Below are 13,895 nucleotides of genomic sequence, written 5' to 3'. Positions count from 1 at the left end.
AGGTGTGCATGTAAATACAGTGTTGTATTCATATTTGGTTGATGCACATCTGTAATCACCAATCATCTCACTGACTGGATGCATTCAATTGATGCACATCTGTAATCACCAATCATTTCACTGACTGGATGCATTCAATTGAGGCACATCTGTAATCACCAATCATTTCACTGACTGGTATGCATTCAATTGATGCACATCTATAATCACCAATCATTTCACTGACTGGTATGCATTCAATTGATGCACATCTATAATTACCAATCATCTCACTGACTGATACATGTATGCATTCAATTGCTGCACATTTGTTTGTAATAACTTTGGAATATGTTCTAACTGTAGCACAAAAAGTGGAAGATATAATGGCTTTTCAGATATTTGGTGAGGAGTAATGCTATAAAGGTGTGCTGTAAGCAGATATTTTAAGAATGATAGGCTGTTGGAATCGTTGGAATCGTAGAATCTTCTTCCTTTTCCTGTTCCTCTTCTTGCCACCGCTGGGCCGAGGGGCCTTGACTGTAATTTTTGTAATTGGACAAATCGCTATTTGGCTACATTTCTCAATTCTATTTCATAAATTCCTTCCAGTTGATCTGAAAAGTGGTTTCTTTAATCATTTTATCATCCAGTATACATGTTTATAGCAAAGTTGTTTTTAGATCAGACTTTTTTTTTAAATCTTGCAACTCTGTCTTTGTGAATGAGTTTTTGACTCTCTACAACCAGTAACAATATAACTCTTGCCATTGAAGCAATAATGATTTGTTGCCTTTGTTGTTTTATCCATTTTATTAGCATAATTGTGACAGTTGGTAAATGAGTTGTTGGAATTTAACATTTGTCAAGCCAAGTCTCTCTCTCTCTCTCTATTTCAATGAATCGTCTGTTCAGAGCAAGAAGGAATTTAACTCTGTGTTAATGTGTATTAGTAAGCACCCTTCATGTTCATTACAAATGGTATATCATGTTTCAATTAGTGTTAGCTTCATTTGACACCATACATGTATGATTACTACCGCTGAATATTTAATTAGAGAAATTAATGTTTTTTGTTTTTTTTAAAGGAAACCTATGCAGGTTATGTCCATTTTGGGGATAATGTTCTCATGTACATTTTCTAAAACTCTAAAAGTAATATTTTGTATCTCTAAAATGTAGTGAACTGTTTACCAATCAGTGTAGGGTCAGTTTTAGATGTTGAATGATTGGTCTACCTAGTTTTATGGAAACCTACATTGTAGGAAATCAAAATTGTTGCTATTAATCCCCATTTTTATGCAAAAAGAAATCAGCTTAACTGTATATGTGGAATTTGTTTCTTGTTTTATGTATAGAAAGATTACTTAATCTAGAATAGAATGAATGTATTATAATGCTCTTTCAAAGATTTGACTCCAATTACAGATTTTAAATATACAATTTTTTTAATGTGTTTATGTTCAAGAGGATATATATTTTGGAGAAAAATTAATACACAATTGTACATCCTATACATGTACATAGTGAAACATAATATTATGCATTTAATGTCTTTTATAGAGTGGCAGTTCACATTTGGTGTACATGTTGTACTTGTATCATGTTAAAATGTATATGAAGGATGTGGAAGATTTATAGAGATGTTAAAAAGTGATTTTTAGAAAGTTTTAGGTAATCTGTGGAATCTTCTGGTTATCGTAAGCATATTTAATCTAGACATGAAGGCATCAATTACCAATACGGTATATTAGTCGTAACAGTTATTTGAATGACTGGAAATGAATAATGAAGAAAATTTTACGGTAAACTAAATACAGTTAAAAAGTAAAGGTTACTTTGAATTATCAATCATGTATGAGTAGCCTATCCACCATATATATAGATTTAAGCTGGCATATCCTTGTTGTTTGACTGCCCAGAAGGGCCTCCCCTTTATACTAACACATGGAAACACCACTGTTGTGATCACATACTATAGACTAGGCAATATATTTGAAAATATATGAAATGTGAAAGTCCCCCCAAAAGATGTCAGCTATTAAAAAAAAAAAAGCTCAAAATTCTCTTAGACTTTCATGACTATTGCCAAAATTTTGACATTGCTTAATTTCTGTCAGGTAAATTTGCAGAAAACTTTTGGCGTGTTGCTAATCTAGACAGAAGATATGCTATTTCATTCTTTTGTTAGTATTTTCGTATTATTTCTTTTTGTGAGTTGGCTGTACCCTTACATTGTTCGGGAGGAAACTATTATACTGTTGTACCAGTTTGTACTTTTGACGGTTAGTTAAAACGCTGCCCAGGATCATTTTGAATGGCACTTTATACATCATTCATAAGAAATATTTTAACCATCTTTTTAAAGAATGTATTTATATTTAAAGTCAACAACTAAATTATTCATACCCCTTGTAAATTTGATGTTTGCTGGTGTTTTTTGTATTAAACTCAAGAATGAAAGCTAGAAAGGTTAAATTAGGACCTTTTAGATGTCAGCTTGAATTCTCCAGAAGCATAATCTGGGGGGTGTTTCATAAAGCTGTTCGTAAGTTACGCATGACTTTACGCACGACTGGTGATATGTTCTTGTGCTACATGTAAATGATTGAGAATCTGATTAGCACCCAAGAACATGTTCCAGTCGTGCGTAAAGTCGTGCGTAACTTACGAACATCTTTATGAAACACCCCCCAGGACAAATACAATTTTCATATACTTAAACAATTACAAAAACTTGGTAAGGGTATGAATAATTTAGTTGTTAATTGTACATTATATATTTATGCACAACTACTGCTTTTATGATTGTTCGCACAAGTACAAGTACATGTATAAGGCAGAAATTCAGATGAAATGTATTAACAGTAAACTCAAGTATTCAAGTCACCCAGAGCCAAGTGAAATACAGAAAGCTGATTCAGTACTGAGTATGGTAGAGACGTATACAAAAATGCTCTTGTGTGCCGTTTATCTAAGTCTTGTTATTTCAAGCATTTAGTGAATAAACAAGAAAAAGTTTGTGATTTTATCTTGTCATTTTAGTCTTGCCAGTTGCAAACATGTAGTTGTAGGAATGCCTCTCAATGCTGCCAATTCGTTTCTGCTGAGCAGAAAAAGAAACTATGATAATAAAAAAAAATAAACAAACATGTTGAACTTCGCAGTATTTGAATTTCCAATACCTCTTCATGAGTTCATCTTACAACATTTAATAATTCAGTCCATTTTAATCAGCTTAAAATAAAGAATATAACATTTTAAGAACTTTTAGGTTGATATTTGTTAAATGTTTTGTACATCAAGTTAAGAAGGTTATATAGAAACACATATTTTAATTAGAAGTTGCAATTCCTTCAAATACATGTTAAACTTTTTATTTATCTGTTTCGTAGGTGATTTGAAATTTGTTAAAACAGCCACACCAAAAATGATTATTATGATTGTGCTTGTCATCGATCATTTACGTCCTTCACTTGTCATTTTTGTTAAAGCATATGCTGTTACTGTTTTAATTAACTACTTAATTAGTATACATAGTTTTTAATATCTTACACTGTAAATGTTGTTCTCCTTAAGATTTAATAAATACATGTATATTTAAAAAAGATGTTGCTCTCCTTAAAAATTGGTATATATATTTAAGAAGAAACGTGTGTGACCCATTGTAGCTCTTTATTTATTTATTATACATATAAATAATAACATTTATCTAGGATGTCACTTTCATGGTCATTATAAACTTGCGGTATCACTAAACCTATATTTTCAGGAGTCAAATTTGTTGTGAAATATCTTTGAACTCACTGTATGTATGAATTTTTGTTGTATATGCTCAAACACAATACATGGAGTTGATGTAAGCACTCAAAGTGAAGCCAAATGTGTTTATACATGTACATTTAAAAAAAAATAGAAATATTAACTTAATCTAATTCATCCTATGGTTGATATTGAAATTTAAAGAGATACTTTTAAATCAAATTATTGTGTTCAACATTTTATGCATTAAAGTTGGGGTTAGGATTGGGGTTTGATAAATTCCAAAGAATAGGCACGATGGCTAATTGGTAGAGCAGTAGTCTCCTAACTAGGAGGCTCCGGGCTCAAAACCGAGTCAATGAGCTTGTGCCCTTTGATTGAGGCATTAATCCTCATTACCAAGTCTCTCGGAGAGGACTTAAAGCCGTTGGTCCCCTGGCTGCTTACTTACAAGCATATACCTGGCATTATGGCATATGCTTTCTTTAATAGCAGTCTAGTAAAACAATCATCCAATTTTGTCACATATATCATTCAATAGACATGTGGGTTAATTTAGGCTTAGGTAGCATTGACAAAAACTTGCCATCTCCAGGGCCCTGTGGCATCAAACTTGCCATTGATGGTAACTTCCATGGAAACTTTGATTTGATTAGCTGTTGAGTAATGTTGCCATGGTAGCTAATATTGGCGGTAAAGTTACCATCAATGGTAAAAAAAAATTTCTGCAAGGGGCCCTGAAATCGCAAGCTTGTCGTCATCGTTTCAAACCATGCAAGAGAAATGTCAGTAAATTTTAGAATGCAAATCATGAATTACCAGGACAGTGGAATGTGATTAGATTTATACATGTTTCCAAAGATGATTCTTGAACTACAGTAGTACATTCACCTGTATGTGATGTGTCATGTTATTCTTGTGCGTAATAATGTTGTGAATTTGAACATTTATCATGACCCCAATGTAGATACAAATTGAAGTTGATTATTTATGGAAGAACATTAAATCATTGATCAAGTGAAATTCAAAAGGAGTACAGTGCTTCTTCTTATTTATCTATGTTATCTAGGCTATCAAAGGTACACCGAGGTAAGACCATATTCTTCTTCTTCAGTTGCAGTACAGGCCACCGTCAGGTGTATTGTCGTACTGTTTTAGTGCTGAATCAACTATGATACAGTGAAACCTGTCTATAAAGACCACTCAAGGGAGACATGAAAAGAGATCTCTTTAGGCAGGTGGTCTTTATATGCAGATTTCTTATATATTCCAGTGACAAATATTATTTGGGGGAAGCAGAAAATGTGGTGTTAACCCTTTTGCGACCGTCATTTCACAGTTTGTTGTTTGGCTAAATAACTTTTAATTCAGGGCCCTAAAACAATATGCCAGATGCATGTGTAGAAAGAGCAAAACTTTCTGCACACATTCCATCCATTTGATATTGCGTATGATTCTAGGAATTCAAAAAAGAAAAATTTGCTTTAAAATACTTAATTGCCAACACGTTGAGGTTGAAATTCAATTTTTTTTTTTCTATCAAAATTTGCCATATTTTTGTAGCATGCAATTTTTGTGGATATAAAATGAAATGATTCATTTGAAAGGACATTGCAGGGATTTGCATGGGGTCAAAACTTGTAAAAGGGCTGAAATGTTGTAAAAAGTTATAAATTGAAAACTTTCCTAAAAGTATGGGGCAAAATATTAATTATTAGCAAAATGACTAATTTTTTTTTTCTTCAAAATTTGAATTTTGCAACTGGCAGTGTTTTATACACCTCAATTGTTGTGTATGAAATGAGAGTCTTTTGATCGGTAATTTTGGACATACTTTCATAAATCATCTTGCTGCTTCAGATAAATTCTGCAATCATTTTTTTGAGAGCAAATCCCTAATAGGGGCTGTAAAAAAAAAAAACCAATTGCATCTTATTTTAATAGACAGATAGAGCAAGGGGTGGGGGGTTCTACCCGATTAATTTTACATTTTTACTTTGCCTTCACTTTTTTATCAGTGTCACGAAAGGATAAGGGTTCTCCTATATCTTTATCATTTTTACATAAAGAACGAAAGAAAGAAAAAAAAAAAGTTATGGCATACATATACCCTGTAGCTAGGGGAGAAGAGAGAGAGAGAGAGAAAGAGAGAGAGAGAGAGTGAGAGAGAGAGAGAGAGAGAGAGAGAGTGAGAGAACAAAGGGAGAGGAGAGGACAGGGAGACAGATGAAAAGAGACTGAAAGAGAGAGAGCGAGAGAAACAGATATTTAAAAGTATCATTTACAACCTCAACAATTTGGTTTTCATCCTAGCACACTAGCCCATCAAAGAATCAATATCATGTTACATGTATGCATCACGAGTCATTACACAGAGGCATCAAATGCTTTGCAATGCTCTATTTTTAGGACACGACTTGCCGATGACTCATGCATACGGAGCTACTATAACAGGTCATTTTGATAGGCAAGTAGCCATATGATTAGGGGTGCGTTATGGGGGAAATACAAAGTATCATTTTAGTATTATTGTCATCCAATTGAAATCCACACAGAAAATCACAGTGTTTTTTCTTAAGGTGTGCTTCCTTCATTGGAGAATGATGATTTAAATTGTTTTTCTAAATAAAATTCCACAAATGAAATGATATATTGAATAGGAAAACGTTTGATTTCAGTGTTGTTAGATATCTTTATTGTTTTTGACATAAAAACTATATCATAAATACATTCGCATGAACTTGATTATAGCAATATAAACACAAATAATATCTCTTTTACAAAATAGGCTTGATCTGATCCACAATACACATAATTTCATTTCATCACCTTTCAATTTTTTGCATGACTTTTTGTTCAAAACAAAAAATATTAATTAAAAATCGTTATTCACCTCCTATGGAATCACACAAAAAATCTTAGGAAGAAAATGAAACATAACTCCCACATTGACAGCATTTTAAAAGCGTTTTAAATTTAACATGAGTTAAATCTGAAACTCAATGTGACCATATCCAGTATCCATACTGGTTTGAGGGTGCTGGTGGTACACATGTGGGTCCATATCTATTTGAACTTACATGATATTCTAGCAATTTTTTATGTACAAAAATGGAAAGACCATCAAATACTGTCAGTAAAAATAGTCTGCCGAGAGCCGAAGGGGCATTAATTTATATCAATATACAGTGTTAATATGCTTCTGGCCCTCAATAGATGATACAATGGAAAAATGGCAGTCTAGGAAAACATTTGTGCCTCACAAAATGTTATTTAACCTATTGATAGAGCTCCAAGGAAATTCTTATTTTTACTCTTCAAAAGTCAGTATTTAGCTTTTACTAGCTCTTTCCATGAACAGGTCACTTTCATAATGTAACCCAATTTAATTGCAACCGTCTTTGTGAAGTGCCTAAATACGAATTATTTCATTCACCTGTTAAGAATATTTGTTTCTCAGTTGTCAGAATGCAAATTGCATATATATCACATGTTGTTAGGTGTGGTAAGCCATAATGTTTGTCTCATCTAGCAACAACTAATGTATGAAAATTGCATTCTAAATATTGAGATACAATTATTGGTAACAGATAAATGAAATAATTTGTATCGAGAAACTTCACAAAGATGAACATGCATTGAATTTGGTTACATTATGAAAATAATCTATTGATACATGTAATTATGAAGAGTATGCAGCAAGTAGCAAAAATCACCATAAGCATGCAAAATGCATGCATGTATTAGATATGTATACCTTGTAAAAGAAATGATGTATACCTTGTAAAAGAAACTGCAATTCGGCTCTCGGGCCGCGAATGTTTTTTAATGAAATAAACCATTTTAAATAAATAAAAATAAATAAATAAAAATATCACAGTTTTTAGTTATGGCCCTCAATATTTTATAATTGCTTTTCATCAATATCAAACAAACGTTTTTCATGGTCAAGGTCACAAATTGCAAAAACATCAAGATACAAAGAACGAACAAAATAATTACAAAAATATAACACGATACAAGCCAGCAATCTGAAAAAAGAAATCTGAGTAAAATGCACAGACAGCAGTAAAGCAGTGGTCTCGTAACTGGGGGTCGCAGGTTCTAACCAATTTGATGTTATTGTGACATTTGATAAAGCATTATTCCTCATTACTAAGTGCCTTGGAGAGGACTTGAAGCTGTGGGTCCCCTGGTTGCTTACTTTAATACAATAATTCTTTAATTAATACAAGCATACACATGCTTTCTTAGTAGTCACGTCAAGCAACAAACCAACCAATAATACTGAGTGTTTACCAAATACATGTATTATAAACATTACATTATTCATGATGTCAATTTCATATTACATTTTCTCTTGGTGACTCTTCATTACAAAACACGACTTCATAAGAATTTGGTTTCAGCAGAGTTCTGAAGAAGGTCACAAAATTTGAATAAGAAATACATACAGCATTTCATAGTCATTTTGATGAAATTTACAGAACCCTGTACCAAAGTGTTGCCCTAACATACAGCAAAAGGAGCAGTTTAAAACGTAACCAACCATAATCAATAAAACTCTACAATTCAGTGGATATCTAATATTTAGCTCTCTCATGACAAAACAGACGTGCAAACAAACAAACAAAACAAGGCAAAACAAAAATTATGGACCATTGAGCAGTACAATTTTATGGCAGTCTATCATTTTAAAGGGATTTTTTTCTTTCTTCTTTTTTCGCTAATGTGCCTTGGACATCTGCTTTCAAGTGGAATTGGCATCTTACAAATCTCATACATTATCATCATTATTTTTATTATTAGCTTCATTGAAGTGGCGAAAAACAAAACGGAGCATATTTCAAAAGTCTAATGACAATGGCTGGCTACCCAGGAATTTACATGAACATGACATGCTTTAGTTTTGACCTTATGATTATGCCTTGGTAGAGGTATTGAAAAGAGTAAGTATGCAAATGCATGGATGTTAATATTTTTTTTAATCAAACTTCTACATGTACATGGCCAATGATGAGACAATTATGTAATGCTATGGTCACAAAGGTTCGTACGGACGATAATTTCGTATGAATCTCCGTTTTTACATTGTCTTCCCGAATTTCCATTGTCTGAAAATCGTCGGTACGGCGTTCGTAGCAGTTCGTAATGGCATTTGTGACCGAGGCTTAAACAGTATATTCATAGTTTTAATTTAAATTTACAAGGAAATATATTAGAATAGAATTTGTACACATACAAACAAGCAGCAGCTGAGATATACAGAAGTAAAATGTCTGAAAACAAAGACAGACATTTCAATCAAAACAAACAAGATAAAGACACAAACACAAAGGACAATGGTGGACAACATTGATATCAATGATATACTCGATACATTGTAGAGTGCAAAAATACCTAAACATTATGAACATGAGTGAGTCCTGACTGTAACAGGATATATACCAAGAAAGTTTAAATCTGAAAAATGTCATCACTTAAAGTTAATGGTATATCAGCGAACGTATGTTTTTATCAGATATTGGTGTCTTCATTCACTTGTTTGTAAAGTGGGAGTACATGCAATAAAGCTTATATTGAGCACCCTTCTGAAATTCAGAAAAATCAATTTCTTTGAAGTTCTATCATATTTAAGCTGGCATGTTTAAAAGGTACATTGAAAATTTTCGAATATTAGAATATTGAGAGTACCGGTAATCATGAAAAGATATGACACCACCCCCACCCCTTTTTACAAAAAGGCTGATTAACTTCAAATTTTCTACAGGTGTAAAACTATGAATGTCACTAATACAAATTATTATGCTAGAAACCAAGCGATATGACCTACATTGACTGAAATTCAGATTTGGCCATTAAACTATAGTGACTATAGTTTTAAAAATTTGAAGCATTAATAAATATTGAAAGCATTATCACACAAATGAGATCAAACATTACTGATATTTATATTTATATTCATATTTATATTTACATAAAAAAAGGTGTATGAAAATTTCTTGGTCGAGCTATATACACGAGAGATGTTGGTATTCTGTGCCCTGTATGACGATCATCCCACAGGAAGAGATATTAAACCATGAACCATCATGGCTGTGCCGTGATCATGTGTCGGTCGCATACACTGTGATCTCAACCTGAAGTGGATTAGATGAGTTAAGGAAAAAGAACTCTTAAAGATACTATGTCCCTTTTGCAGCCAACATCAAATTCTGTAGAACTTTGCAGGAATTATGAATATGTCAATATGTCATCAAATTATGCAAGGAAACCCTTTTACTTGCTAGACTTCATTGTCAGACACTATTGAGCGACTGACTGGCTTTTTTTATTCTTTGGTAATAACATACATAAAATGAGCTGTAAAGAGTACATGAGCATTTGTCTACATCAATAACCCACTTCTTGTAATAGCCAAAATTAAACTGATTGAAACTTTGCGCAGCATAAAACGTACAACCATTCAGTACAATGGTCTGAAAATCAGACTATTACTTACTGGCTCTATAGCTCTAAAAGTCGATTTGACAACTATCTTTAAGAGAGAGAGAATCTCTTCCTTGTTTTTTTTAAATCAATAATAACTTCATAACTATCTTATCCTTAATCACATATTCCTCAAACTTTCTTATTTTATGGTTTTGTCAAAGCTAACATGATACTCGAGTAGACTTCCTCTTTCAAGAAACTACATGTACTACAATTTGTTAACAACCAGTACAGAAAAACATTTGAATGCTAGGCTTCCTGGGAGTAATTTCAATTTTAAAGAAATAGTTGGTCTTTACCCAGTAAATAATGATCGTGTGCTTGTTCCTATAATTTAAAAACCAGTCAGGATAATTTGTTTTAACCAGCGGGATTGGAACCTGCCATCTACTGCTTGGCAACAACTTTACCATCAGGCCTTGCAGGCCATCACTGGTCCATGGTACAGTCACGATGAAATATTGTTAAACATGTTATTTGATATGTTGGTGAGGCCTATACATATATGCTGAGAGCCAGAAGGGCACAACTCTTTGCAAAAGTATATGAGATAACATCCTTCTGGCTCTTAGCAGATGATGTTATATATATATATATACTTAATAATCTTTAAAGGATACAACTCTGAGACCCCTCGTAAACGGGTCTGTGATGACCAACCCTCGTGGAGCATATATTTCATCGTTCTGCTGCTGAATGAACAGACCTGCTTTTTTAACACACTGCAAGAGGAAAAAATAAAATATTGAATGGAATGTTAATAAATTGTAGCAATTACATGCAGTAGGCAATGCTAAGCTTTAAACATGTGAACTGTATTAAAATAAACACTTTTTAGGTTATAAAAAATAAACTAACATTTTACATTTCATTCAGTGCATGGGAAGCCTGGGTGTTTACTATTTTGTTTCTTCTCTGAATGCATTCTATTGTATAACCATGTTGGCCTGAAGCTACAAATAGACGAAAATGTCAATAAGCGCTCCTACATGTACAAAATCCATTTTTTAATTTTTTTTTTAAATCAACTTTTCTTTTGGGGGGATTCTACCATATACACATACAAAATATTAAAACTAAGTATTCATAAGAAAAAAGAAAGAACACTTGATGCTGTATAACAAGAGAAATAGAAAAATTGTTTTAAAAACAAATTAACATTCCCCAAACTTGCTCAATTCCTGTCTAAATGCTGCAATTTCTGCTTCAAAATTATTAAATTGATAAGATTTATTTCAGACTGTACCTTGTCATAATGTGTAGTCATACAGACCAGTACTGTATACGCAGTCAAACATGCTAGGCAGCTTTCACAGTACGTCCTGGCCCCTAACCTCTCGGCCTCAGCGTAAAACTCATTCAGTTTGTTGACCGTGAACTCAAATCTTGCTTGATCAATCTAGAGAGTTGGAAGGAGAAAATAAAGTATAGGTAATTAGACCAGTTCACGGTTAGCACATGTCCCAAATGACCCCGAATATCCACAGATCTTCAAAACATGAAGAGGTCCCACTTTGTACATTTTGAAATAATCAATCCTATAGCGATGGAGGTGCTACATAAATAGCCTTTGTTTCCCCTTTTCAAAGCATACTTCTACCTGTGTATCATGGAGTGCGCTGCTTGTGCATAAATGATTAATGATTACATAACTTTCATAAGCACGTATCCAGTATTTTGTCTCAAATATGTGAATAACAATTCCTGACACTTTTTCAAAGTGGTCCTTTTCAATCCACTTATTCCTAATTGCTACTTGAATTGTCATTCATAAGCAAGGTTTACATTTAAAGGGAGATTGTAGTCAGTCACCATGTTCAGTTGGTCATAAATCTGAATGCTAATCCTGGTAATTGACAACACTCGTTATTGTGTAGTCACGCGAATGGTGTCAAATTCCCATGAAAGTACAAACATACACGTATATCTGAAGTACAGATTCTCAACTTGCAATTGAGTTTTTGGTTAGGGTTAAGGTTAGGGTTAAGGTTAAGGATACAGGAGATATAGCATTCGGTCCACTGTTGGGACTTCAGTTTGCAGTGTGGGATATTGACCGCGAAGTAATCGTTGCCAGAGCCTACATGTCATACAACAGGGACCTGTTTCACACAGCCTGTTTTCAATGACAAATGACAAAAATCAGTGACAAATCTGCTGATGACCAATCAGAAGCAAGGACTTCAGTAGCTTATAACACAAACTGTCATTTGTCACTGACGACAAGTTATGTGAAACACCCCCCAGGTTTACATGGTACTTACCCGATCTGTGAGTTCTTGAGGAAGCTTTGTTTGGAACTTGACTCCTGTGCCTTCTGAGTAGTCTCTCTGGATGAAGACCTTGCCTTGGAGTTGCCTGGTGATGTTCTCCATTGCTATACCCTAAATAAAAGGGGGAAAATAAAAAGAACAGTTTGAGAGAAGGGTGAATAATGGTAGAATAGATGGCGGTCCGGATTGAACTTTTGAGAGTCTGTATGAATGTGCCCTATACAGTGCCTCCCAGAAAAACTAAACCGAGAATTATTGATGTTTTATCATAACTTAATCACAATTATAATTAATGAATGACACATATTTGTAAAGCTTAGATCCTCCTCTTTCATTTGATGCAACTCATATGATGCATATTTCGAGCATGAAAGATAACATACAATTTGAAGAGAGGGTACCAAAAAGTCACTTGGTGGGTGGTATCTGAATTTCAAAGAGAAAATCACATTTCTAGAAAGTTCATTTCTGCCCTTTCATATGACACCTCAATCAGGAGAAATGAGCCAGGAATAACAAAGTTCTGTTTGTTTAAAGTAATGCTTGCATTTCCATAATTTGATTAAACAAATTTGTTTTTCACTGGCTGCCTGCTGTAGCAACAAACAGAGTGGACAAAAGGCTTAACTTCGTTTCATTGATGATCAGCCATGCATCAAGTCTTTCGTCTTCTTGTGCATGGCTGATCGTCAACGAGCGTCGATGAAGAAAAAAACGTTCACGAAAAATGTGAACGGTCCCTATTTTTTAGGACGCAATTTGTCCACGTTTACAATGATGTCCTCGTTTATGCGGACGATCATCATTCTCGGACCAGCGACCCTGATTAATTAAAAGGAATTTTGCTGGTTTTTTTTTCTCTTCGGAATTCGGAGTACTTCTCCTTCTTTTTGCAACATTCCAGAACAAGTGCAAATGCGTAACAGTTATCCAGCCAGGCCACAGTCAATGCAATAAAAAATTCAACTGTCCAATTCTTCCTCTCCGTCTAACTACACAATCTATCACGATTCATTTATTCACAATCGCACTTCACTCACTTATCACACAGTCACAGATGCAGGCATTGAACGTGTACATGGACTGCGGGTATAGATTTCTACGCACCAAACGAAATAAACCGGCGAATGGTACTTGTCCAACAACTATTTTACCCTAAAGAAATGACACCCAAGCCTGTTTATATTCTAATAAAGTTGATCTTTGTACCTTCACAGGAAAGACAGGAACGTATGCCAATTTTACATAATTAATAAATTATACTTGCCTGTGAATTTGCCATAAGTAATCCCGGACTTTGTCACTTGCAATGCCAAAATTCGTCAACACAGAATCCTAAAAGCAGAGGTCAAAGAGATGGCGCTATTCAATTAATTAAAAGACGAAAAT

The 13,895-nt window shown here is 33.7% G+C and overlaps 1 protein-coding gene across 1 annotated transcript; it reads right to left on the bottom strand.

The window, feature by feature from the left end:
• Nucleotides 1-6,418: 6,418 nt before the first annotated feature.
• On the bottom strand, nucleotides 6,419-13,878 carry LOC580484 (golgin subfamily A member 7). The gene is made up of 5 exons (XM_030992883.1): nucleotides 13,774-13,878; nucleotides 12,498-12,617; nucleotides 11,480-11,632; nucleotides 10,854-10,955; nucleotides 6,419-9,881 (listed from the first exon to the last, which is right to left on the bottom strand). Exons 1-5 carry the CDS (start codon nucleotides 13,786-13,788, stop codon nucleotides 9,849-9,851), a joined length of 423 nt encoding a protein of 140 aa, XP_030848743.1. The 5' UTR covers nucleotides 13,789-13,878; the 3' UTR covers nucleotides 6,419-9,848.
• Between the last annotated feature and the right edge of the window lie 17 nt (nucleotides 13,879-13,895).

This window comes from Strongylocentrotus purpuratus, unplaced genomic scaffold, assembly GCF_000002235.5.
Source record: "Strongylocentrotus purpuratus isolate Spur 01 unplaced genomic scaffold, Spur_5.0 spur5_contig_847, whole genome shotgun sequence".
Lineage (NCBI taxonomy): Eukaryota > Metazoa > Echinodermata > Echinoidea > Camarodonta > Strongylocentrotidae > Strongylocentrotus > Strongylocentrotus purpuratus.
Note: the sequence above shows the minus strand (reverse complement) of the source record. Positions and strands in the feature narration are given on the sequence as shown.

Bases quoted from the DNA above. Each gene is read 5' to 3' on its own strand.
- LOC580484 (XM_030992883.1), bottom strand. The intron at 11,633-12,497 runs GTAAGTACCATG...CCAACTCTCTAG, and splicing joins CTCAAGAACTCACAGATCGG to ATTGATCAAGCAAGATTTGA. The intron at 9,882-10,853 runs GTATCCTTTAAA...AATCCACTTCAG, and splicing joins TTACGAGGGGTCTCAGAGTT to GTTGAGATCACAGTGTATGC.